General features: G+C 41.3%; 2 protein-coding genes and 1 pseudogene across 4 annotated transcripts in view; 2 read left to right on the top strand and 1 right to left on the bottom strand.

Annotated features, from left to right (window-relative positions):
• Nucleotides 1-14086, top strand: part of STOX1 (storkhead box 1) — a 50923-nt gene extending 36837 nt beyond the window's left edge. The window contains exons 2-4 of one of the 3 annotated variants that reach the window (XM_065894512.1): nt 7104-7256; nt 9037-11395; nt 13939-14086. In XM_065894512.1, the coding sequence (XP_065750584.1) occupies nt 7104-7256; nt 9037-11395; nt 13939-14086 (2660 nt within the window). The remainder of the gene's footprint in view (nt 1-7103; nt 7257-9036; nt 11396-13938) is intronic. The other 2 variants (XM_065894513.1, XM_065894514.1) reach the window with 2 other exon arrangements.
• A 6069-nt stretch (nt 14087-20155) lies between these two features.
• LOC136136521 (deoxyuridine 5'-triphosphate nucleotidohydrolase, mitochondrial-like) lies at nt 20156-20621 on the bottom strand (annotated as a pseudogene).
• Nucleotides 20622-21742: 1121 nt separating this feature from the next.
• DDX50 (DExD-box helicase 50) overlaps nt 21743-23511 on the top strand; it is a 32571-nt gene continuing 30802 nt past the window's right edge. The window contains exon 1 of the mRNA XM_065894935.1: nt 21743-21949. Coding sequence (XP_065751007.1) covers nt 21860-21949 — 90 coding nt within the window. The 5' untranslated portion in view covers nt 21743-21859. The remainder of the gene's footprint in view (nt 21950-23511) is intronic.

Here is a 23511-nt window from a genome sequence, read left to right as displayed (position 1 = left end):
TGCTCTCGGATTTCATGTGTCTGGGTAATTAGCTGAGTTTGAGCGGCTCAGTTAAACCGTTTGAAGGTCAATAATGCATGAATTTCTGGCAGACTGCCTAGAAGAGCCCATAAACACACTTGTATAAGGACTAAACATGTTTATTTTGTGTTTTAAATATGAAATAACGTTAGGATTAGTTTTGCCTAGAATTTAATTTTATGGCAGATTCATGTTTTAGTGTGACACAGAATAGTTCTGATGTGAATCCTTTCCAAATTTCCAAAGAAATATTTCCTCTCTTTTGCATATTTGCTAGCACAGTTTCTTATGGACCTTAAAATCAAATTCAAGCACCCCAAATTAAAATGTCAGAGTTTAGATTCCATGAGGAGGCCCTCTTGGAATTTGTTTAGGTGCCTTAATTAAAAGCATAAGATAAATGTAAATACTGCATGGTAGTTAATTTTTTCCCCCTAAAGATAAAGTGTTTATGGAAAACTAATTTTGTCCCTAAAATTTAACTACAGCATTCAGATATCAAAATAAACACATTCAATTTTGATAAAGATGCTTTTACTTCAGAGATTTTTTTCAGTGAACAAAGCAAATGCAGGTTTGGGACCAGCAGCTTGTATCTTGATTTTGGTTCTGCCTTTCTCACTTGGAAAGTGCAATGTTTAGGCTTGTTTTAACTTTAGTAAAACTTCCAACTGATTATCTGTAACTGGCAGATTTAGGAGTCCTGTGTTCCTGGTTGAAGAGTTCTCCAGTACCATAGCTCCTGGGGAGGGTTTGCTTGTTCTACTCCAGCTGCCTTATCTGGGTCTGGTGAAAGGCAATCTTGCTGTGTCCATATTTGTCATGAATGTACCTCTTGCTATTTTTACACTGGGGCATGAGTATTCATGCCTCATGAATTGTCCAGGAAATAGCTCTTTCAGCCACTTCTCTTTGCTGTTAGAAAACAGCCAGGTTAGGGTATTCTAGAGGCCTTCAACCTGAGGCATATGGTGGAGGCCTTTGTGTCCTGACATAAAGAAACCACCTCCTTTTCCTCAGAATTTTGATGAGGTTTTTCATTGCAGTGGATTATTGCTGAGCTATTGTCACCAGCTCCGGGAACAAGCCACACTCCCAGGGTTCTGCTCCTAATGGCCAGGGGCTTTCTAGACCACTGTCATTAGGGACCAGGGAGCAGGAATTGATTGCCTGGGGTTATATGAATTTATGTCCATCACACAGGAAGCTGATTCTAGTCACAGTTTTAGGATCCCAAGCCATGAGGAGCCTGCTCCAGACTTTACTGGATGTCATCTGCTTATGATAGTGGAGAGCTCCATATTTTCATTTTATCTACATGCTACGTACATTTAATTTGCCTTGCATTTTTTTTCTTCCCTAAAAAAGTGGACTCTTAAAGAATAATTGTTTTCAAACTCATATAATGTGCCTCATTATTATAACTTGGAATTTAAAAAAAATTTATATACCAACTAAATCCTTTGGGAATACAATAAGGTAGCAATAAAAATGTCCTTTGCAGAAAAGGTAGCATTAAATGTAGCAGGTGCTAATCTGTATGGTTCTACTTTGTTGGGGTTTTTTTTGTGAAACCAGCCTTTTGGCTAAACACTTCTCCCATTTCCGTAGCACCCAAGAGTACAAGACTGTGTGAACTGAGAGAACATTGTTGTGAACTGTTTACTCTGGCCCACCATGCTCCAGCTCAAGGGTCAGAGGTCCACAGCAGGCCTGGACTTAAGGGTGTCTTCAGTTCCTCTGAGGTAGTTGAGGATAAAGCCAAAGGTCTGGCCTTCTCTTATTGTGAAATCTAATTACATTTATAAGAGGGGTCTTCTGCACAGGAAGTTAATTTTTGGTGGAAAACTCTGTAAGAGTCATTGCATTCCAGAAACCCAAGTGCAAGAGTAAGTGAAGCAAACTATGACTGCAGCTGGAAAATGATTCCTGCATCTGTCACCAATGTTCCTGTGTCAGGGTTCACTCTGCTTTCCTGCACAAAAAACTCTTGATGATTTATGCACCTGAAGACGTATCTTAGCAACGGCTGTGAAGGGGAAATGTACTGAGAAACTTTCTCTAGCCTTTGTCTAGAGGGAGCTCCAAAGCAGAGGTTACATGCTATTTAACATGTTCTCTACAAGGCAGTTGACATATAATTGTATTAGTTTTAAAAAGAAAAAGGCAGGGACTTCCCTGGTGGCGCAGTGGTTAAGAATCCACCTGCCAGTGCAGGGGACACGGGTTTGAACCCTGGTCCAAGAAGATCCCACATGCCGCAGAGCAGCTAAGCCCGTGCGCCACAGCTACTGAGCCTGCTACTAAGCTTAAGGATTGAACTAGAAAATGGGCTGTTTTAGGTCTGACCCAGAGGCATAGTGGAGACCCCTTACTGGACCCTAGTACATACAGCTTCCTTGTTTCCTTTGCACAGAAATGGGCAGCCACTGGCAGGGGGCACAGCAGGGACATCAGACATGTACTGACTTTCTAGCCACTCATCTCTTTATTTTAATGTCTCTGGTCCTCCCCCCTGCACTACACGCCAATCTCAAAGTTCAAAGTTCAAAGTGACTGGGTTTAGGCCACAGATGCAGTGAGGCTTGAGTGTGTATTGTGTGGTTGAGCAACTCCTTTTTAGGTTTTGCTCTCTACTTCTCCAGTACTCTAGCCTTTATCTTTCTAGGAGAGAAGAACTTTTCCCTCCTTTTTGAATTAAGGACTTCTAAGTCCATATGAAGTGGGGCAGGTAATCAATTTAAGATCACATACAAGAAAAGTCACTTAGACTGTCTTGGAAGATGGGGAAGAGAGTTATATAAGTTTGTTATAGATGAAGCACATAGAGTTATGTTTAAGAAGCATAAAAATATGTGAAATTGTACTTTAATTCTGTATTTTGTCAGGTTGAGGAGGGAGATGAAAGAGAAGAAAATAAATCTCAGATGTGGAGGGTAAAAAGAAAAGCAAAGGGAATGAAGATAGGGAGAAAGGCTTATTACCCTTAGCTCAGAGGTGGAGTTTCTAGGAGGATTTTGAGTTTTAGGTCAGTTAACGTTCCTCTTGGACATTAAGTTTCATAGCATCATCTCTTATCACCGCCCTTTGAAATGCTGATTGATTAGTCATTCATGCTAGTTTCTCAGAATGCCGTAGGTATCTTAGCATCACCCAGTGGGACAGCAGCAAGCAGGCCAAGAGGAGATCCTTCCCTTGGCTGACAAAGCAGACAGCAATTCTGCCCTGTGTTGTGACCGTCCAAGGTCAAAAATGCCCCAGCCTGCCAAATAGAGCAGCTTAGGTAAACAAGGGAACAGACCAATGTGATCTTTAACAGCAAACTGCTTATCACGTGCCTGATGGCAGTCCTTTATCTTTCATGAAGATACACGAAGTACTCTGAGCCACTTACCATCTTTGGCTACAACCCTTTACCCCTGGCCAGTCCTGTCACTTTCCTTCCTCTTTAACAACCAGTGCAATGTATTGGTTTCCTCACTGTCACTGGAGAGTCAAATGCAGGGTATAGCCAAGTTTTCTAAATTCTTTGGCTTGCCTCTGGCCACAGTTGACTCCCATGCAGCCCCAGGACCATATTTATTGTTCAGTGGTTAGCTACTTTAACACTGCTGTCATTAACACCCTAACGTCTCCAAAGAGCGGTCCTCAGACCTGCAGCATGAACATCAACTGGGAGGTTGTTAGAAATGGAGGATCATAGGCTCATTTTCAGATCTTCTGAGTCAGATTCTACACACTACCACAATCGCCCGATGATTCTCACATGCACATTAAAGTTTTAGCCCTGTTGGCCTCCCTGACTCCCATCTTTTCGATTCCAGATTGCTTCATCTGCCAGAAACCACACTTAAGTGACCTTGAGACTCAGGGCTCCTTCATAATCCTTGTGTTCATTTTAAAATTTCCTAGGGTACTCTGAGAATGACCCCTCAAACTCCCTTTCTCCTCTTCACCTCCTCATTCCCATTTTTTCTCCTCCCATTGCTATTTTCTTTCTCCCTAACTTTACAGAGATCAGATGACTTTGCTGTGCTAATATTTTTTTCCTTCTATGCCTCAATATATTTCTGGTCTTCTGCCACCCTCTATTTTCTCAAGTTTCAGATGAAGTAATATCCTTCTCATTTCTAACAATAGTTCTTTCACCATTGCCTTTTATTTATTTTTTAATTAATTTTTGGCTGAGTTGGGTCTTTGTTGCTGCACTCGGGCTTTCTCTAGTTGCGGCGAGTGGAGCAGGAGCTACTCTTTGTTGCAGTGCACAGGCATCTCATTGCGGTGGCTTCTCTTTTTTATTTTATTTTATTTTATTTTTTTTTTTTTGCGGTGGCTTCTCTTGTTGCGGAGCACGGGCTCTAGGCACGCGGGCTCAGTAGTTGTGGCGCACGGGCTTAGTTGCTCCGCAGCATGTGGGATCTTCCTGGCCCAGGGCTCGAACCCGTGTCCCCTGCGTTGGCAGGCAGATCCTTAACCAGTGCGCCACCAGGAAAGTCCCTACCTGTTCCTTTTATACACTTTCCTTTTCCCTTCCTTTAGGATCTTGCTGTCTTACTGGTCTTCTTTCTCACAGAATTATTTCCATCATCTCCACTAAACCCTTCCTTTTTGTATCCAAATATGCAAACATGTTCTTTTAAGAAAATCACAGCATACACATTTCACATTCACTTGATCCTACTTTTTTTCTGGTTTGTGTTCTGTTTCTCCTCTTTCACAATCAGATTTTTCCAACAAATGGTCTAGAACCATGGTTTACAGTTGGGGCAATTTTGACCCCCAGCCCCTTCCTTTCAGGGACATTTGGCAGTATCTGGAGACATTTTTGGTTGCTGCAGCTGTGGGAGGTGTTCCTGGCATCTGGAGGCCAAGGATGCTACTGAACATCGTGCAGTGCATAAGACAGCCCTCACAACAAATAATTCTCTGGCTATGGTGACCAACCATCCTGGTTTGCCTTCAGCTTTCTGGTTATAGCACTGAAAATCCTGTGTCCCAGGAAACCCCTCATTCCTGGGCATACTGGGATGGTTGGTCACCCTGTATCTGGCCCCAAATGTCCAAAGTGCCAAGGATGACAAACGCTGCTCTAGAAGGAAGACCCATTAACTTCACTTTCTTCTCACCAACTCCCTTCCCTTCACTCTTGTTTTTTTTTTTTTTTTTTGACTGCACACCATGTGGCTTGTTCCCCAACCAGGGATTGAACCCGCACCCTCGGCAGTGAAAGCACAGAGTCCTAACCACTGGACTGCCAGGGAATTCCCCAATCTGATATTTAATTTCTGTTCCTTTCCATGAAAACAGTTCTCTTGAAAGTCACCAATGGTCACCTTGTTCCAATCAAGTAATCCAATTGCCTCTTCTCCTCCCCTCAACCTTTTTGATCTCTTTCAAGCATTTGACACTGTAAATTTGCTCTTCATTTTTAAAAATATTTTTTATTATTTATTTGGCTGCGCTGGCTCCTAGTTGTGGCACGTGGGATCTTCGCTGCAGCGTGTGGGGTCTTTAGTTGTAGCATGCAAACTCTTTGCTGAGACATGCATGTGGGATCTAGTTCCCTGACCAGGGATCGAACCTGGGGCCCCTGCATTGGGACCACAGAGTCTTAACCACTGGACCACCAGGGAAATCCCTGCTATTCATTTTGAAGTCTTTTCCTCATAATCTTGCTTCTCTCCCTCCTACCCTCATCATCGTGCCTTCTCTCTTTTGTGTGTTCCTATTTCTACTACATCTTAAATGTAGGTAGTCTCTCAGTTAAGTGTTCCTTGGCTCTCTTCTTTACTCTTCTAATAAAAGAAGTAATTTCACTCCTTATCTTTTTTTATTTTTTGCCTGTGCTATGCAGCTTGTGATATTAGTTCTCCGACCAGGGATTGAACCTGGACCCTCGGCAGTGAGAGCACGGAGTCGTAACCACTGGACTACCATGGAATTACCTAATTTCACTCCTTATCTTCAGCTCTCATCTTTATTGGTTGATTCCCAAATCACTTTCCTGAGTCCTAGTCCTTCATTTCCAATTAATTGAGGGGTTCCCTTGGATACCCAGCAGAATCTAAAACTCAACCTGATTAATGGCAGGTTAAGAAGAACAATTTTATATGTTGGCAAAGAGGAAAGATAATACAGTCTGTCTTCTATTTCCAGTCTTATCTTCTATTTTGATCTGATATAATCCTTAAACTCTACCCAATCAGGATAACTCTCTCCATGCTCTTATATATCTTGTGATTCCCTCCTTCCATGATTTTGTTCCATGTATTCTTAAACGTAGTTTTTTTTGTTTGTTTTTTTGTTTTGTTTTGTGGTACGCGGGCCTCTCACCGCTGCGGCCTCTCCCGCTGTGGAGCACAGGCTCCAGACGCGCAGGCTCAGCGGCCATGGCTCACGGGCCCAGCCACTCCGCGGCATGCAGGATCCTCCCGGACCGGGGCACGAACCCGCGTCCCCTGCATCGGCAGGCGGACTCCCAACCACTGCACCACCAGGGAAGCCCCTGTTCCATGTATTCTTGAAAACTGTAAATCACTTCTGCCTTTTCCTTCTTCAGAACTTCCTAATCATTTCAATCAGGAAAGTGTGGAATGACAAAAATACTGGATTAGGAGTCAGAAGATCTATTTCTGTCACTTTACTTTCTTTTAGGATTGGGACAATTACTTGAACTTTCTATGGCTATATATATTTTAAATAAAGAAATAATAATCCTATCTGTGCCTATCTCAGGTAGCTAATATGAAAAAATGCTTTGAAAGATGTGAATTGCCATATAAGCATTGTCTGACTTGAACTCCAATAGCACTTTGAGCCTTTCATATAGAAACTTATTATCTCTTGCTTATAAAGTAGTGACAGTTAGACTTCTTAAAAGTAGAGATCATAAACTAAGCCTTTTTCTTCTGTAGTTTCTATCACTGTGCATATAATGTTAACAGATTGAGTAAAGACTGATGAAAGAAAAGCAATTCCACCTGATATTCAGTCTTTATTCTTGATTCACTAATTCCAAATATTTTATACTATATCAAATTTATCACCTTTTTTTTTTTTTTTTTTTCAAATCTCCAATTTAGGTGATGTCTTTCCAGTGCAAATGAATCCAATAGCTCAATCTCAGTTTATACCTTTGGCTGAAGTTCTTTGCTGTGCTGTATCTGATATGAATGCCGCTCAGATTGTAGTAACACAGGAATCACTATTGGAACATTTGGTGAAACATTACCCAGGTAGCGTAACAAGTTTTTATCTATTAGTTCATTGTATGTGTTTGGTTTCTATTTATAAATCATCTTAAACACATAAACTGGGCAATATCTAATTCTTTTTCTATTATAGAACCTTGTATTAGAGCCCCGGTGGAAAAAGGTCTGCATCAGCAAGTTTATGAGTATTTCTTTTATTTTCCAGATGAACTTTTTCAAAAATAATTGTTATGGTAATTATTAAGTCAGACTGTGTAGAAAAGAGTGCAAAGGAAAAAAATGAAGATTCAATTTCTCCCCTGCCTCCTTTTTTTTTTGACCGTTCCCCTCGGCATGTGGGATCTTAGCTCCCCAACAAGGGATTAAACCCGTGCCCCCTGCAGTGGAAGCGTGTGTGCGAGTCTTAACCACTGGACCACCAGGGAAGTCCCTGCCTCCTATTCTTTATTTCCTTTTTTTTTTTTTTTTTTTTGCGGTACGCGGGCCTCTCACTGTTGTGGCCTCTCCTGTTGCGGAGCACAGGCTCCAGACACGCAGGCTCAGCGGCCATGGCTCACGGGCCCAACCGCTCCGTGGCATGTGGGATCCTCCCAGACCGGGGCACGAACCCGTGTCCCCTGCATCGGCAGGCGGACTCTCAACCACTGCGCCACCAGGGAAGCCCGTGCCTCCTATTCTTTTTTTTTTTTTTTCATCTTTATTGGAGTATAATTGCTTTACAATGGTGTGTTATTTTCTGCCTTATAACAAAGTGAATCAGTTATACATATACATATGTTCCCATATCTCTTCCCTCTTGCATCTCCCTCCCTCCCACCCTCCCTATCCCACCCCTCCAGGCGGTCACAAAGCACCGAGCTGATCTCCCTGCGGTGCCTCCTATTCTTAAATTGCTACTTCCCAGATGTGACATCTTCTGTCATTTATAGTTTCTCATGGACACTTTCATAAGTTGTATTTGAATATATGTATCCTTTTAAAATAAGTTGGATCATTCTCTCTGCACCTTTCCTTTTTTTAACTTAAAGACGTGTTTTTGAGATCTTTCCATATAAGCATATATCGATCTATCTCATTCTTTTCATAGGTGCATGATATCCCAGTGCATGAATGAAGAAGAGTATTTTTTTATTTTTCCCATTATAAGATATGCTTATTGTAGAGAAATCCAGAAAATATAGAAAAGTAATCACTTATAGTACCACTACTCAAAGGAAACCAATATTAACATATTGATGTATTTTCTTTGTGTTACACATTTTTAACATTGTTTTCATAATATGAATATAATTTTTAACTCTGCTATTCAGAAAGGGAATTTCTTTTAAAATTGTTACCTTCTCAGTTTGAAAAACCACCATAATCCAGATGTTAGGTAGTTTGCCCTCACCCAAGCACAGACTGATTTTCATTTTCTCTTTAGATTCTTACTGAGGTTTAAGCTATGAGACTGGTTTTCAAAAACTTCCATGTTTGCTCTCAAGAAGGCTTTCCTTAGTCACAATTTAAATTTATAATGAGGTTGTATAACTTGGTGTTTGTGTTTGAGTGAACAGATTTTTTTCTTTGCTTAACCGGTAACCTAGCCGTATGTCTTTGTGTAGACGAAATTATATTTCTGTTACTCAGTTGAATTATGATTATTGTTAATGCTTCTTTGACATTTTAATTATACATATTAATTGTGTTACAGTTAGCTCTGGGTTCATCAAGCAAATGTGTGGTCATTTCTGAGTTACTGATTTCACTCATTAAAATGTTTCTCATTCAGAACGTATCAGTGTAAAGTGCTTATTTGTTTTAGGCATTGCAATTCCATCTCAAGATATTCTCTATACCACTCTGGGAACTCTCATTAAAGAAAGGAAGATTTATCACACTGGAGAAGGATACTTCATAGTTACTCCTCAGACTTACTTCATTACAAATACAACCCCCCAAGAGAATAAGAGAGTCCTATCAGATGAAAGTCCCCGGATGCCAACTTCCATTACATACCTGGTGAACGTGGAAAGCTGTGCAGACCTAGCCAAAGAAAATGCGGCCCCCATATCCCATTGTCATTCTTGCCAGTGTTTCCATGATATGTGCACTCAGTATGTACAGGAACCACCAGCTGCTGCAGAAGTGACTAGAAAATGCCGGAAAGGTCTTGGGGAATCCAAACCTTTGGTACAGAATCGAACAGTTTCAGTGTCTGAGGAGAATCACGTCTGTGACAGCGCCAAACCTTTACCATTCACAAAAGACAGAGAAAAAGCCAAGAAATTTGGCTTTAGCCTCTTCTGGCGCAGTATATCCAGAAAGGAGAAGTCCAGAACAGAGCACAGCAGTTTCTCTGCCCAGTTCCCACCAGAAGAATGGCCCGTCCGAGATGAAGATAACTTGGACAATATCCCTCGAGACATTGAACATGAGATAATCAAACGAATTAATCCCATTTTAACTGTTGACAACTTAATCAAACATACTGTCATAATGCAAAAATACGAAGAACAGAAAAAATATAATAGCCAGGGCACTTCCACTTATATGCTGACACTCAGGCATAAGTATCCTTCAAAAGTGGGAGTTAAGAAAAGTCAGGGCCGGTCTGTAAAGCCTCGAAGGCGGGGCCATTCCCATAGAGATAGAGACAAAGCCAGGAGTCAGGGAAGTGGGCCTCAGCCAGGAAGCATTAGGCTGGAGAAACACCCCAAGCTCCCTGCTACACAGCCCACCCCCGGAATTGAAAGCCCAAATGAAGTAGAACTTCAGAAACCACTTGGTGAGAATCCATCAGTGCTAGGTTCCCATTTGATTTACAAAAAGCGAATCAGTAATCCTTTCCAGGGTTTCTCTCACCGAAGGAGCCCAATAACCAAAGAGCACAACATGCAGAAGATCGGTGATCTGAAACCCAGTCAGATTGGACCAAAGGGAAAGCCTTTCCAAAGGGCAAGGTCTTTGGATTCCTCAAGAGTCTTTGAGAGTGAAGCCAAACAGTCATACGGTGAACAATGTAATGATAAACTGAGAGCAGAATCCATTTATGTGAATCACTCTACTGTCAAACCTATCAGTGATGACTTTAGAGATTACCTCTTCAATTACTCTCAATGTGGTGTTTTGCAAAATGATAGTAAATGCTGTTCCTTTAGGGAAAGCACGTTGAGATGTGATGTGTATGGTGGAGAAAATGAGGCAATCCCTGAAGTCTCGAGGAAAAGCTACTCTCATTTTGACACATTAGAAGAGACAAAAGAAACACAGCATGTCCTGCCATCACAAGGTTCCTCTTCTTTAGACCAAGCATCCTCTGCTCGTAGATCAGTTGATGAAACAATACACCAGTTCCAAAATCTTGGTCTTTTGGATTACCCAGTTGGTGCAAACCATTTGAGACAACCTGAGAGACAAGACAGAGACTCAGAGGAAACTCTGATGAGAAAGGCGTTTATCCAGGAAGCAGAGACTGTGAGTCTAGAAAATGAAGGACTTTCTGATGACGACCAGGCCTTGTATCAGAATGAAGCAGATGATGAGGATGGGGCCTGCAGTTCATTGTATCTAGATGAGGATGACTTTTCTGAGAATGACGACTTAATTCAAATGCTGCCTGGCCACATTCAAGTTTCCTTTCCAGGGGGAAACAAGTGGAATCACTTAGGAAAACGAAAGGTGACCGAAAGGTCTCTGACTGAGTACAATAGCAACATACAGAGGTTTGAGCCTCTGGTGCTTAAAGGAAATGAACATTACAAGCCCACTGGGTTGCTTACTAATCCCGGTGAAGGCCAAAAACCTAATCTGTCTGCTGAAAACTGTGTCCTCAATTTAGGGATCCAGTCTGGTTTTGACTATGAAAAGCAACCCAGCGTAGCTAAATGTGTACAGGCCTCAGCACCTGCTGATGGAAGTATATTTGATTACTACAACACAAGGAAAAGTGCTTCGGAGGCTGAAACCCTACAAGACCCTGTTGGTGACACAGGAAAGAAACCAGCCACCTGGAGTCAGAGTGCTCAGGATCAGGAAATGAGAAAACAGTTCACACACAAGTTAGAACTGTTCAACACTTCGCATATGCCAGTGTTGGCTCAGGACGTCCAACCTGAACATAGTCACTTGGAAGGAACAGAAAATCAGAGCATGGCAGGAGATAGTGGAATAGATTCTCCACGGTAAGTGCACATAGAAGTGATTGGCCACTATCCCACGGGAATTATTAAAATCAAGGGCATATTGAGTTACCTTGTGGCAGCCCCCTGAATAAATTTTTTATAATGATACAAGTCTACCAGCCTTTACTGAATAAATTGTATGAAGTTACAATGAAATCTCTTATATAATAGGATAGAGTTCATTTTTAATGTGAACCAAGATTTGACTGTTCCACTACTACTAAATCTTGAATTATTTCTAAAAATAGGAAGGGACTACCGTAAACCAAGCACTTCCTGAACTGAAGGTTGGAAAGTTTTCACTTATATTCCTGGTTCTACACAGGTTGAGATAGAGATGTGGCTACTTTCCACTAATATTTTCCATGCCAGTTTGTTTAAATAACATTGTTCAGCATATAAAAGTAATTTGGTCATAATAGAACATTTAAAGTACTGAAAAGTAGTTTTTTAAAAACATCTATAATCACCCTACCATCTAGATATTTTTAAAAATCTTTTTATATTTGGTGTATTTATACTTTGGTCTGAACATATTGAATCTATATATTTTGTCTGTTGAGCTCATACTGTAGTTACTATTTTGCATGTTGCTTTTTTCAATAGAATATAATGAACATTCCCCCATGTTATTAAATAGTTTTCTAAAAAGTCATCTTAAAATTTGGCATATATCTTCATTAGTTTTTTTATTATATAAAATTATTGTGTACCTCTTTTTTAAACAGTAATATAGAAATGTAAAAAGTAAAACTGGTAGTCTCCATTCCCTAGCCTTTTCCATTCCTATTCCGTAGAGGTGACCTAAATATTGTTAACAGTTTGGCGTATATTCTTTCAGACATTTTCCCTTGCATTTATAAATATAATTATTTTCTAACAACAGAGCATACAGAGCTGTGGCTTTCTTTTAATTTATCATGGATATCCTGCAATCAGTACATATATATCCTGCTTTTTGGGGGGCACTGCACTGTGCAGCTTGCAGGATCTTTGTTCCCCGACCAGGGAATGAACCTGGGTCCTCAGCGTGAAAGCTCAAGAGTCCTAACCACTGGACCATCAGGGAATTCCCTTCAGCTCATTGGTTTTTTTTTGTTTTTTTTTTTTTGCTGTGCCACGCAGCATGCATGTGGGATCTTAGTTCCCTGACCAGGGATCGAACCTGTGCCCCCTGCAGTGGAAGCATGGAGTCTTAACCACTGGACCGCCAGGGAAGTCCCTCATTTTTTGAAATGGCTGCTTAGTATTCCATTATGTGGACCCTATTATTTACATAACCATTATTTTCCTTCCTTTGACATTTAGATTATTCCCAGTTTTTTTGCTATAATAAATCAATCTGCAGTGAATTGTTATTACTAAATGTTTGTGGACATTCCTAATTATTTATAACTTAGGCTAAATTCCTGGAAGTTTGCATTTTTTTATTGGGGAACAAGATTTTTTTGCCTGAAACAATAGTTTAATTCATATTAAGTCATTGAAGTATCAAAACATGTTGTCTTTGAGGTAAACAACAGTATAAACCAATAAGCCATGGGTTCCCTTTTTTTCCTCTCTGGCAAAAACAAAAATAAAACCAAAAAGAAACCCAAAACAGATAAGAGAAATTGACATGAATTGAGAATTTAAATTTGAGAAATCTTGAGAAATTTAATTTTTAAAAATTGCTTATAATATGGTTTTCTTGAAAGATTTATAACTATAATCATTAAAGACATTTATAGGAAAAGGGAGGGGAGATAACATTTGGACATCAACTATGTGCCGTAATTGGATTAGGATTAGGGAGACAGAGATGAACAAGATGTTGTTGCTACCTATAGGAAGCTTACAATTTAGCTTAGTTTAGTTGAGGAGACCAACAAACAATAAACAAATTGAACTCAACAACAAAGCATAAACACTTAATTCCACATCTCTTTGGCAGTTATGAAGAGTGATGGGCTGTGTGGGAAAGATTTATGGAGGACACATTTTTGAGACATCTCTTGATGTAATGGACAGGTGAGGGAGAGGAGGCAAGGTGGGAGAAGGGGAATGTCAAAAACAAAATGCCCAACCAGTAATGTGAGTTGGCTGAAGCAAGGCAGATGTGTTGGATAAGGGACTAACATCGCTTACAGCTCCTAGGAAAGGAACGCTAGTCAATATGAAAAATATTACAGTTGGCTTTTCCTTTCCATATGCTTACTCAAAAAAGAAACAAATTATACAAGAAGATATTGGTCATTTTAGTTGTATAGAAGAGTTTTTCATGGAGCTTATTGTTTCTGCCTAGAATATACTTGATACTGGATCGAGAACAGATGTTCAGAGAATATGAACTTCTTAGAAAGCAGCTGTCAAATAATTGAGTTGCCATTGGGAATCCTTTAAAATGTAAAGAGCACTTTAGATTTTTAAAGGTTAACTTATTTGATAAGTTAGTTCCTGTTAGTAAATGTACTCCTTCAAAGTAACAAATGAAGGTATTTTGCCTTGGTTAGAAATCCAGGCCCTTTTGAAGGCAATAATTCTGTTATTTTTAATATCTTTAGGACACAGAGTCTGGCATCTAATAACTCAGTCATTTTGGATGGACTAAAAAGAAGACAGAATTTTCTGCAGAATTTTGGAGGCACAAAGAGCAGTCAAACACCCACGTCCAATTCCTTACTACAACTAACTCCAGTCATAAATGTTTAATTCTTTTTTTAAGATTTTTTTTTCAATGTGGACCATTTTTAAAGTGTTTTATTGAATTTGTTACAACATTGCTTCTGTTGCATGTTTTGGTTTTTTGGCCTTGAGGCATGTGGGATCTTAGCTCCCTGAACAGAGATCTAACCCATGCCCCCTGCATTGTAAGGTGAAGTCTTAACCACTGGACCTCCAGGGAAGTCCCATAAATGTTTAATTCTTATTTTTCTTTTGGAAACTTTTTTTTTTGTAAAAATGTACAGCATTAATATAGAATGTTTTAATCAACTGAGTTTGTAAGAATTCTCTAAGGCCAAGCATATATGTTATTAACCTCATTACATATTTTGTTGTAGTTACTGGTTTTTTTCCTTTTTTGACATTGGCTTTTTTAAAGCTTATTTTACTATAAATTTATTGGGAATATATAGATTGTTTACAATAAAAAACATGGAATCATTGGTCTTCTTCCAATTAAATGTAATTTAACTTGAATCATCAGACAGACAATTCATTAGTTTCTCAAATACATAGGAAGCTAACTTACTACCTAGTAGTGAATTTTTGTACCCACATCAATACCAAGTTCTTACCGTAAGTGGATCTCACCAGATTTCAACACAGAACCCCAGAAAATAGTGTGTTAGGGTTGCATAGATACGTTGTTTGCAACTTAAGTCTTTTATAATCAGAAAGAATTTATATAGATGTGTTGGGTGCAACAAGAATTCCTTCTATCCAGTCATTGCTGCCAAGGATATCCTTTGTGAACAGCTGGAACATGAACAAATGTCTCCACACTATGATTGACTGACAATGTCCAAAATACCCATGGCAGTAGACATATGGCTCAACTGTTTGGTTCCTCCCCACGTTTGAGGCTCTCTCTGTAAAATGGCTTTGAGAAGTCAGAATGTTCTCAGATGGTGGAGATAGAAGGGAAGCAGAATGGTTGCAGGACGGCTGTGAGTGAAAGGGAGGTTTTGAATTAGAGATTTAGAGGGAAGATGCAAGATGGCTGATAGACAATTTTTCTACATTTGATCCACTTCTGTTCGCGATAAGACCTCCGTAGCCTTGCCAGTATTTTTTCTGGCAGGACTTTTCAGACCAAGTAGTGGAATGGTCAGTTCTCTTGGGTTTGGGGAACATGGAACAGTCACGAGTGGTTTCAGCATGTCGGGTAGATGCTAATGCTGATTTCTGGTTGAGGGGATGTTTCTACTAAGAGGTTTCTAAGGATTATCAAAGCCTTAGAGCTCAAGGATGATTGAATAGAGAGAGAGTGCCTCTTTCCAGCTCTCACCATCCAGATAACAGTGAAGGCCAGAATGAAGCTCAGCAGTGTGGAGAGCTGACTCCAGGCCCTGTGGGAGTGCAGAGGAGGGGAGATCAGATGCGCTGCTCTGTTTCATTGTGCTTGCACCACTCATTTCTGACTGTTGGTTTTCAGTGGCTCTGACCAACCTACCGTGGCATTCCAAGATTACCTGTGGTTACAGGGGGCAAAGTACCAAGAAGGGTAATCTGGATAGAAAAGCCTTGTGGGGGAGGCATTGGTTTAGGGGGGTGTCTTACAGCTTGGAATCAGTATCAGTGAGTGGAAGTTAGGAGAGAGAAATTTCAGCTCAATATGAAGAACTTCTTATTAGACAAAACTATCTGAAGATGAAATAGGCGGCTTTGTAAACAGATGAACTTCCTGCTGTTTAGGACATTCAAGCAGAGGCTTGGTGATCCCTTGACCGGTGTGTTGCAGAGGTATTTCCAGTACTTTTCTTAAAAGGATGACTGAGCTAGATGATTTTGAAGATTGCTCCCAACTGTAAGGTTCTGTGCTTATAAAACTCAGTGAAGGTTATATGTCAAATATATCCAATTAAAAAAAAGGAAAGAAAAAAGATTCATTGAGGATCCTGTGAAGTACTGAACTCACTCAAGATTCCCAAGTTGCTTCCAGTTCTTCATTTCTGCACCTATCCCTACCAATCCTTGGAAAAATGAGTACCAGCAACTCTTCTATCTTTGATCTTGGACCTGGACAATTTTCTTAATAGAGTAAGGAATCCAAAGTCTTTTGTGACTCTATCCACCTCAAGGGACCAATGAAATCCATCTAATCTTGCCACCAGGTGCATTATGACACTCTCTAAATGTATTAAATGAAGCCTATTATGAAACCAATAAACCTCCCTTCTACAAAACACAACATATGACCACAGGTATTAAAGATGAGCGTGCATGTTATTAAATTGTTGTTTGGGAGATTATTCTCTACAATGGGTGACTTGAATTTTTTCCCACTATTTTTGTGTGTGGAAATTTTACTTATTCTCTTTCCCATTGCAGTCTGTTTGCTAAGAGAAAACTGTTCTCTTGAAACAGCATGGTGACCTGAGCTTCAGAGTCAGATAAGTTTAAATCCCAATTCCAATCCTTGGTAGCTGTGTGATGGAGAAAGTTACCAAACTTCTCTATTCATTTTTTTCATCTGTGAAGGATATCTACTTTATAGGATTGTTGTAAGATTTGAGGATAATCTATTGAAAGTGTCCAATGCAGGAGGCACCTATTATTGTTACAAACATATGTGTGTATATTTTTATATATTGATTCACAAAACTTGTCTAATACATGGCCTACTATACAGGTAACCTGTTTTTGCCAGGTTGTCTGGAATTCCTCCATTTAGAGAGTCCTTTAGGTTAAGATTATAGAAAAGTATTGTTAATCAAAATCCAGATATGCCTGGGGGAGGTATTATGCTTTTGGCTAACAAGTTTTCAGTTCATACCTCATGCTATAAATAGGATAAAGTATGCAAAGCATGGGCTGATTGTGGCTACTCATATAATGTGAGATCATGTTCATCCTCTTTCATCTGGGATCTCAGACCCCTAGGAATCCTTAGAATAGCTGGCTTCTGCAAACTATTTTCAATATTTCAAAAATCCTAATGGAAATTGTACATTCCCTTTGCTTAACTCCTTGCTACTAAAACATCAGTTTCTTTGCCAATGACTGAAATTACACCTGCTCAGTAATGCAACCCTATCACATGCTGGTGTGACATTGTTAAGCTTCATCTGTATCTTATTCATATATTAGAAGAATGATCATTAATCAATTATTATTATTATTATTTATTTATTTATTTTTTTTGCGGTACGTGGGCCTCTCACTGTTGTGGCCTCTCCCGTTGCAGAGCACAGGCTCTGGACGCGCAGGCTCAATGGCCATGGCTCACGGGCCCAGCCGCTCCGCGGCACGTGGGATCCTCCCAGACCGGGGCACGAACCCGTGTCCCCTGCATCGGCAGGCGGACTCTCATCCACTGCGCCACCAGGGAAGCCCAATCAATTATTATTAAATGCAATTTAGCAGACAGAATGTTTCAAAGTGTCAGAGCCATGAGGAAAAAACAGAAGAAAGAGCCGTAGCAGTGAAAAAATGTGGGATCAACTGTATTTTGAGAACCCATCCTACAGCTACCTGAGAAGGCTTTTAAGGAATGGGGAAGACAGACTAGTGCCCAAAGGGAGTGTGGAAGAGAGACATGAGAGTCACGAAACAAGAATGGTGAGGGGATATATCAAAAACAAACTCATGACTATCTTTCTGGCCTCTACAGATCTTTCTCAGTTGAAATCTTAGACACATGTTCCGTTTTTAGCAGTTGAGCAGGTCCTATTTCTTGGGGAATGGTGCCCTCTTCTGGAGTAACTGATGTGACTGTTCCCTTCCACCACTTGATTGAAAAGCATCTACAAAGTAATTGATTAGAAAAACAGACCTCCTCCATTTAAAAAGCTTTCCCAAATAATTTGAATTAGGAGCTAGATACATACATCAGTATACATATGCTAAATATGTTCAAAGCTGTCTCCTCGCCAACACTGTCAAAACCTGGAGCTAAAAGTAGAAATATAAGTACCTCTGTACATCATCTCTGCTGTACTGTTATATCAGGGGATCCCCCCAGTTTCCCTGAACTATCAGTAGGGAAGGCATTTTTGCCCCCTACTTTACTAACAAAAACACAGGTTTTTGAGTTTAGTTGGCCAAGGTCATGTGGCTAGCAATGGCAGAAACATCGTTCCTGGTCTCTCTTTCATTTTCTTCTTACTTCTTAGTACTCTCCTCACTCTCTGCCCCCAGTATCTCTTGATCGATTTATAGCTGACCCTTAAACTATTTCCATCTCATAACATGATGGTTATGTTATTTAAAAATGATGGTTCAATTCCTCTTGTCACATAAGATTGACATGCAGATGCAAAATGATGGTTCTTTTTACCTTCTACTCTCTATGGAATAAAAATTAAAATCTAGCCCTCTAGGTTTGAGAATGACCAGAGAGAGGCAAGTTTATAAAAAGTCATCTTAAAAAAAAAAAGTCATCTTGTTTTTATAGGGTTTAATGAGCCAAAGTGAAAGGCAAGGGAAATCTTTATAGAATGTTGCAACAGACCATCAGATGAGGCACCCCAACTGTCAAATTTTGAGAAAGAAATTATATCAGTGGCTCTGGCAAGATATTTGGAAAACAAAGATGTTCTAATAAGATTACATTTTGAGTTACTTGTACATTTTAATTATTCATGCTACCCCTTCAGGTTCCTCCCATAAATTTTTAAAAGTAAATTCATTTATTTATTATTTTTGGCTGCGTTTGGTCTTCGTTGCTGCACATGGGCTTTCTCTAGTTGCATCGAACAGGGGCTACTCTTCGTTGCGGTGCGCGGGCTTCTCATTGCGGAGCATGGCCTTTAGGCACACAGGCTTCAGTAGTTGTGGCTCACAGGCTCTAGTTGTGGCGCATGGGCTTAGTTGCTCCGAGGCATGTGGGGTCTTCCCAGACCAGGACTCAAACCCATGTCCCCTGCATTGGCAGGTGGATTCTTAACCACTGCGCCACCAGGGAAGGCCACCCCCCCAATCAATTTCATCATCAGTATAAATCTCTTGAGACTTATAGGGACCAAATATGAAAAAAAGAATTATTCCTTCATTCCCAAGTTTTCTAGTTGATGCCCACTGAGAACACATATGTAGTGGTACCCCAATTTTTTCAGCTAAGCCACAGTTTGGTCAAGTTACTTATGACTAGGTTTAATTTACACACAGTTGCCCTTTCCACCTAACATAGACAGCAGCCAGTTTTGTTTACATGAGTTTGGTGCTCAGAAAGGTAGGGTTTTTAGAGTGTCCCAAATCACAGAAGGTCATTTAAAAAACACTAGTATACTTATTAGTCTCTTGCCTAGAGCGTCTCCAACAGTCTAGTCCTTTCCTTTTTCAGACCTGCTGTATGACCTTTGACATAAAAATGAATGCCAAAAATAGTCTTGAGGAGCTAAAACTTTAGTGTTTGATTTTCAACCACAACATACTAACATCTATTCCTATTATTATCCCAATTTTATACCTGTGAGATTCTTAGCCACACCCACTCCTGCTTCCATGCACATCATACCCTGTTTTAGGGCTACAAAGACTTCACAGTGGTAGAATTGAGAGTGGGTGTGAGAGAGTGGGACAAAAAGGTTTTAGAAGAGACCAATCTAGAGATGCATAGCTATTCCCATAATCTAGGGAGAGAGATGCATTTTTTTCACCATCAACACCTGAACACTCCATTTGTTCACAGTATTGAATCCATAAGGTAACGTTTAGACAAACATATAGCCCCTGACTTCAGGCCAATCCACACTTAATGCAGGAGGCCTGTAGCAATCACAGATTTATCATTTGTGGTTTCAGCTATTTAGGACCAATCCCCAAACTCCAGGACTTGTAGCAATCTGAAATTTTGCTAAGACATAAGTTTGATGCTCAGGTTACAAGGCTGGTGTGCTAGACATTGTCAAGTGGTTTGTGAAGTGCCCCTGCTTCTACATTGCAATTTGCTTTCTTGTTCTCGAGAGTAGGTTGAAGAGATCATGAAGAGTTAAAAGGAAATGGCTCTGAAATGAAAGCCAATCAGCTAGCACCTTTTTTTGTTTTCACTTTAAGCAAAGTCTTTATTTTCAAGGAAAAAGTATATTTTCTCATTTTCTGTTCTTGGCATAAATTTTAATTATTTCCAGTGGAACCAAAACCTCCTGAACCCCTTTCAGTGTTATCTAAAACTTGAACTTCCTCTATTTCTGGGTAAAATATCCGTTCACAAATGAGCCGTGCAATTCAATCACCCTTTTCGACATCGAACTTTTCTTTGCCAAAATTAAACAGTACAACACCAACATTTCCTCTATAATCTTCATCTATGACACCAGCTCCTACATCTATGAAGTGTTTTGCAGCCAAGCCAGAACGTGGAGCTACTCTCCCGTAGCACCCATTAGGAAGAGCTATCTGAATGTCTGTTTTCACAAGAGCTTTCTCCATAGGTGGTACTGTGTAATCACAGGCACTGTATAGGTCATAGCCCGCGGCGCGCTCGTACCCCTTGGTCGGAGCGGCGCCGCATGCTGCCCTCCTCCGCAGGCCGGGCCCATTTGCTGGGGGAGATGACTTGTGCCTCTTGAGAGCAGGGCATGGCAGGGCAGAATGGGAGCACAAAGGGAGCAGGCGGAACAAGAGACAGCAGGATGAGCGCAGCGCACCCCAGCTAGCACCACTGATGTAAGAAAAGAAAGGTACATTCTCAGGAGTTAGTCCTTTGTATTATCAAAAGGTTTCCAGTTTTGTTCAAGGCTGTAATTCAGGGCCAGTTAATTCCCATAACTAATATCCTTTTATCCACTGCAAATACATAATCTGTCAAAGACATTTAGGCTTGTTTTTTCTCTAGGTTTCTCCAGGTTTTCCTAACATCATTCATTCTATGTTTCATAGGAGCATCTTCCCCCCAAACGCTTTGATAAGCCCAAAGCTTTAAGGTTGGTGTGGCAGGGAAAGCATTGATCTCGGATTCAGGAGTTGAGTTTTCTAGTCCTGTGTGCCACGAACTGTGTGACTTCAAACAAGTAAATCCCTCTTTTAGGGGGTTAGTTTCCTCTAACGTCAAATGGGTGGGAAGGCCCTAAACTAAACTAAGGACCAACTTCATGACTAAAACCTAAGACTTGAGGGAAGGCTGTCCGGGCCTAGTCTTCACCTCAAGCCCATCTAGCCCACTCCAGACCCCAAGACACCCTTTCCCACCAACTCAGGGCCGCTGGCCTCGGGCGAAGCTGTTAGACGTTAACGCCTCACCCCGCAACCGGCGGGGCCGCGGCCCGCAGCTTCCGGCGTCGAAAGGCGACGCGGCGCGTGGCGCTCCCATCGCCCCGCCCGCTCCCCCCCGCCCTCCACGGGCAGGTTCTCCTGCCAGACCGCCACACGCGCGGCCGCTGTCTGCCGCCGTGGCGGGGCTTCCTAGCCCCAGCAGTGAATGCTGGGAAACCCCGAAGCATCTCCGCTGTGGCAAAGAGAAATGTTCGGAGTGGGGGAGGGGGAGAGGGAGAAAACAAATCCGAACATTTTATGCTAATCAGTTCGCGCCTCCTTTATGGAGATTGGTCAGGGTTTTACTCTAGAAGCCAATCATTTCAGAAGAAGGGTGAGCCAATCGAGACTCCTCGCATTCATTGGCTGGGAGACTGAGTCGCAAGGAGAGAGTTTAAACGGAGAGTATCCGGGATTATTTTCCTCCGCCGTGCGGTGCGTGTCCCGGAAGTGACGTAGGCCCTGGCCGGGAGGCTGCCCTGCCCCCGCTTTCTTTCACCCTGTCGCTACCCGTAGGTAGTTGTGGCCGCAGTGCCCAGAGGGAGGCGGCGGCAGCAGTGGCGGCGAATGATGCCTGGGAAACTCCTCTGGGGGGACATTATGGAGCTGGAGGCACCTTTGGAGGAGACCGAGAGCCAGAGGAAGGAGAGGCAAAAGGTGCGCTGAGGATGGGCCGCGCCTCCTTTTGGGCTGCGCCGATTTGGGCGGGGAGGGGAGTCTACCTGATGGCCTGTCACAACCGGGCCGGAGCATCCGAGGGCCTCTCCTCGCGCCACCCTCGTCCCTGGGAGGTCGCTCCGGGACCGCTACTACCTCCACACCCCTAACCTGGAGAAGGGCAGCACTGGGCTTGGGCCCGGCCTCTCGTGGTCCCCGTCCTTCCTGTCGGAGCCTACGAGATGGGCAGACTCAAGTTCTCATCGCGGAATCTGTTCTTTCTGTCCTTTTCTTAAGCAGCGAGGCCTGTCATTTGGTTCTCGTTGGCCGTATTAGAAGATGATTAAGAAAAACGATTGCCTTGAATATGTGTAACTTCTCCGTCATTCTGTCTTGTATGCGAGAATCTTGGGGAAAGCGATCTTAGATTTACAGACCTCGATAACGGGTCAGTAGAGGATTGAGGAAAAGTGTCACAGCCAAAATTGCCAGGATTTGGCTGTGATGGAGATCGCGTGGGTTGTATTAGTAATAGCCTTTTATGTTAGTATTTTCATTCAATTCACAAATGTTTATGGAGCCTAATTTATGCCAGACTCTTTGCTGGGCACCAGGAAGGTCCTTGCCCTCAAGGAACCTGTTAGAAGAGTTGTAGAGACTTCCTGCCCCATCCCTCAAAAGAAGAAAGAGAGAGAAAAGAAAACAGAGCTTGGAGGGTAAGGAAGCAGTGTTTGAAGGCTGACATTTGACAAAAGAATGAAAATATTCTCTGTAGTCCCAGAGAGCAGAACCTACCCTTCTGACCTTATCACCAAGGTAAACTTGCCATTCTAGCCAAGCAGTTATTATTTTTTATTGTGGTAAAATACACATACTATAAAATTTACCATTTTAACCATTTTAAAGTATACATTTTTGTAGCATTAAGTACACTCACATTGGTCTGCAGACATCATATTCATTCAACTCCAGAACTTTTCATTCTCCCAGACTGAAGCTCTGTGCCCATTAAACACCAACTCCTCGGTTGCCCTCTCTCCCCAGCCCCTGGCAACTACCATTCTCCTTTCTGTCTCTATGAATTTGACTGCTGAAGATAACTCATGTAAGTGGAATCACCAAGCAGTTATTTTAATTTTTGCTCATTCTAAAATACTTGTCCCTCCTTCTGCATCCATATCCTATCCATCTGTCAAGGTTTAGTTTATGTCTTTTATAACCACTCCAGTGTACACATACAGTAATCTCATTCCCCCTTGAAGTCTTGTTCGAGTGCTATCTTTATCATTTGATTGGCATTTATTATGCCCTTCCTTGTAAAGTTAGCTCATTCTTCCTGAGTATATCTTTCCCAAGTATTTCCCAAAGATCCTTGAGGGAAATGACCATATCTTTGTCCATGCTTACATTTCACTATATCCTTGTGAATTAGTGGCTTTCACGTTGTAGTTTCTCCAGAGGTACTTGTTGATTTTCCTTTAATTATGAAAGATAACTAAAGATTTGGAAACAGATTGGAGTACCAACTAATAGAAATAGACATTCAAATAGTGGTCTGGCAT

Source organism: Phocoena phocoena, chromosome 16 (assembly GCF_963924675.1).
Source record: "Phocoena phocoena chromosome 16, mPhoPho1.1, whole genome shotgun sequence".
In the NCBI taxonomy this organism is placed as follows: Eukaryota; Metazoa; Chordata; class Mammalia; order Artiodactyla; family Phocoenidae; genus Phocoena; species Phocoena phocoena.
Note: the sequence above shows the minus strand (reverse complement) of the source record. Positions and strands in the feature narration are given on the sequence as shown.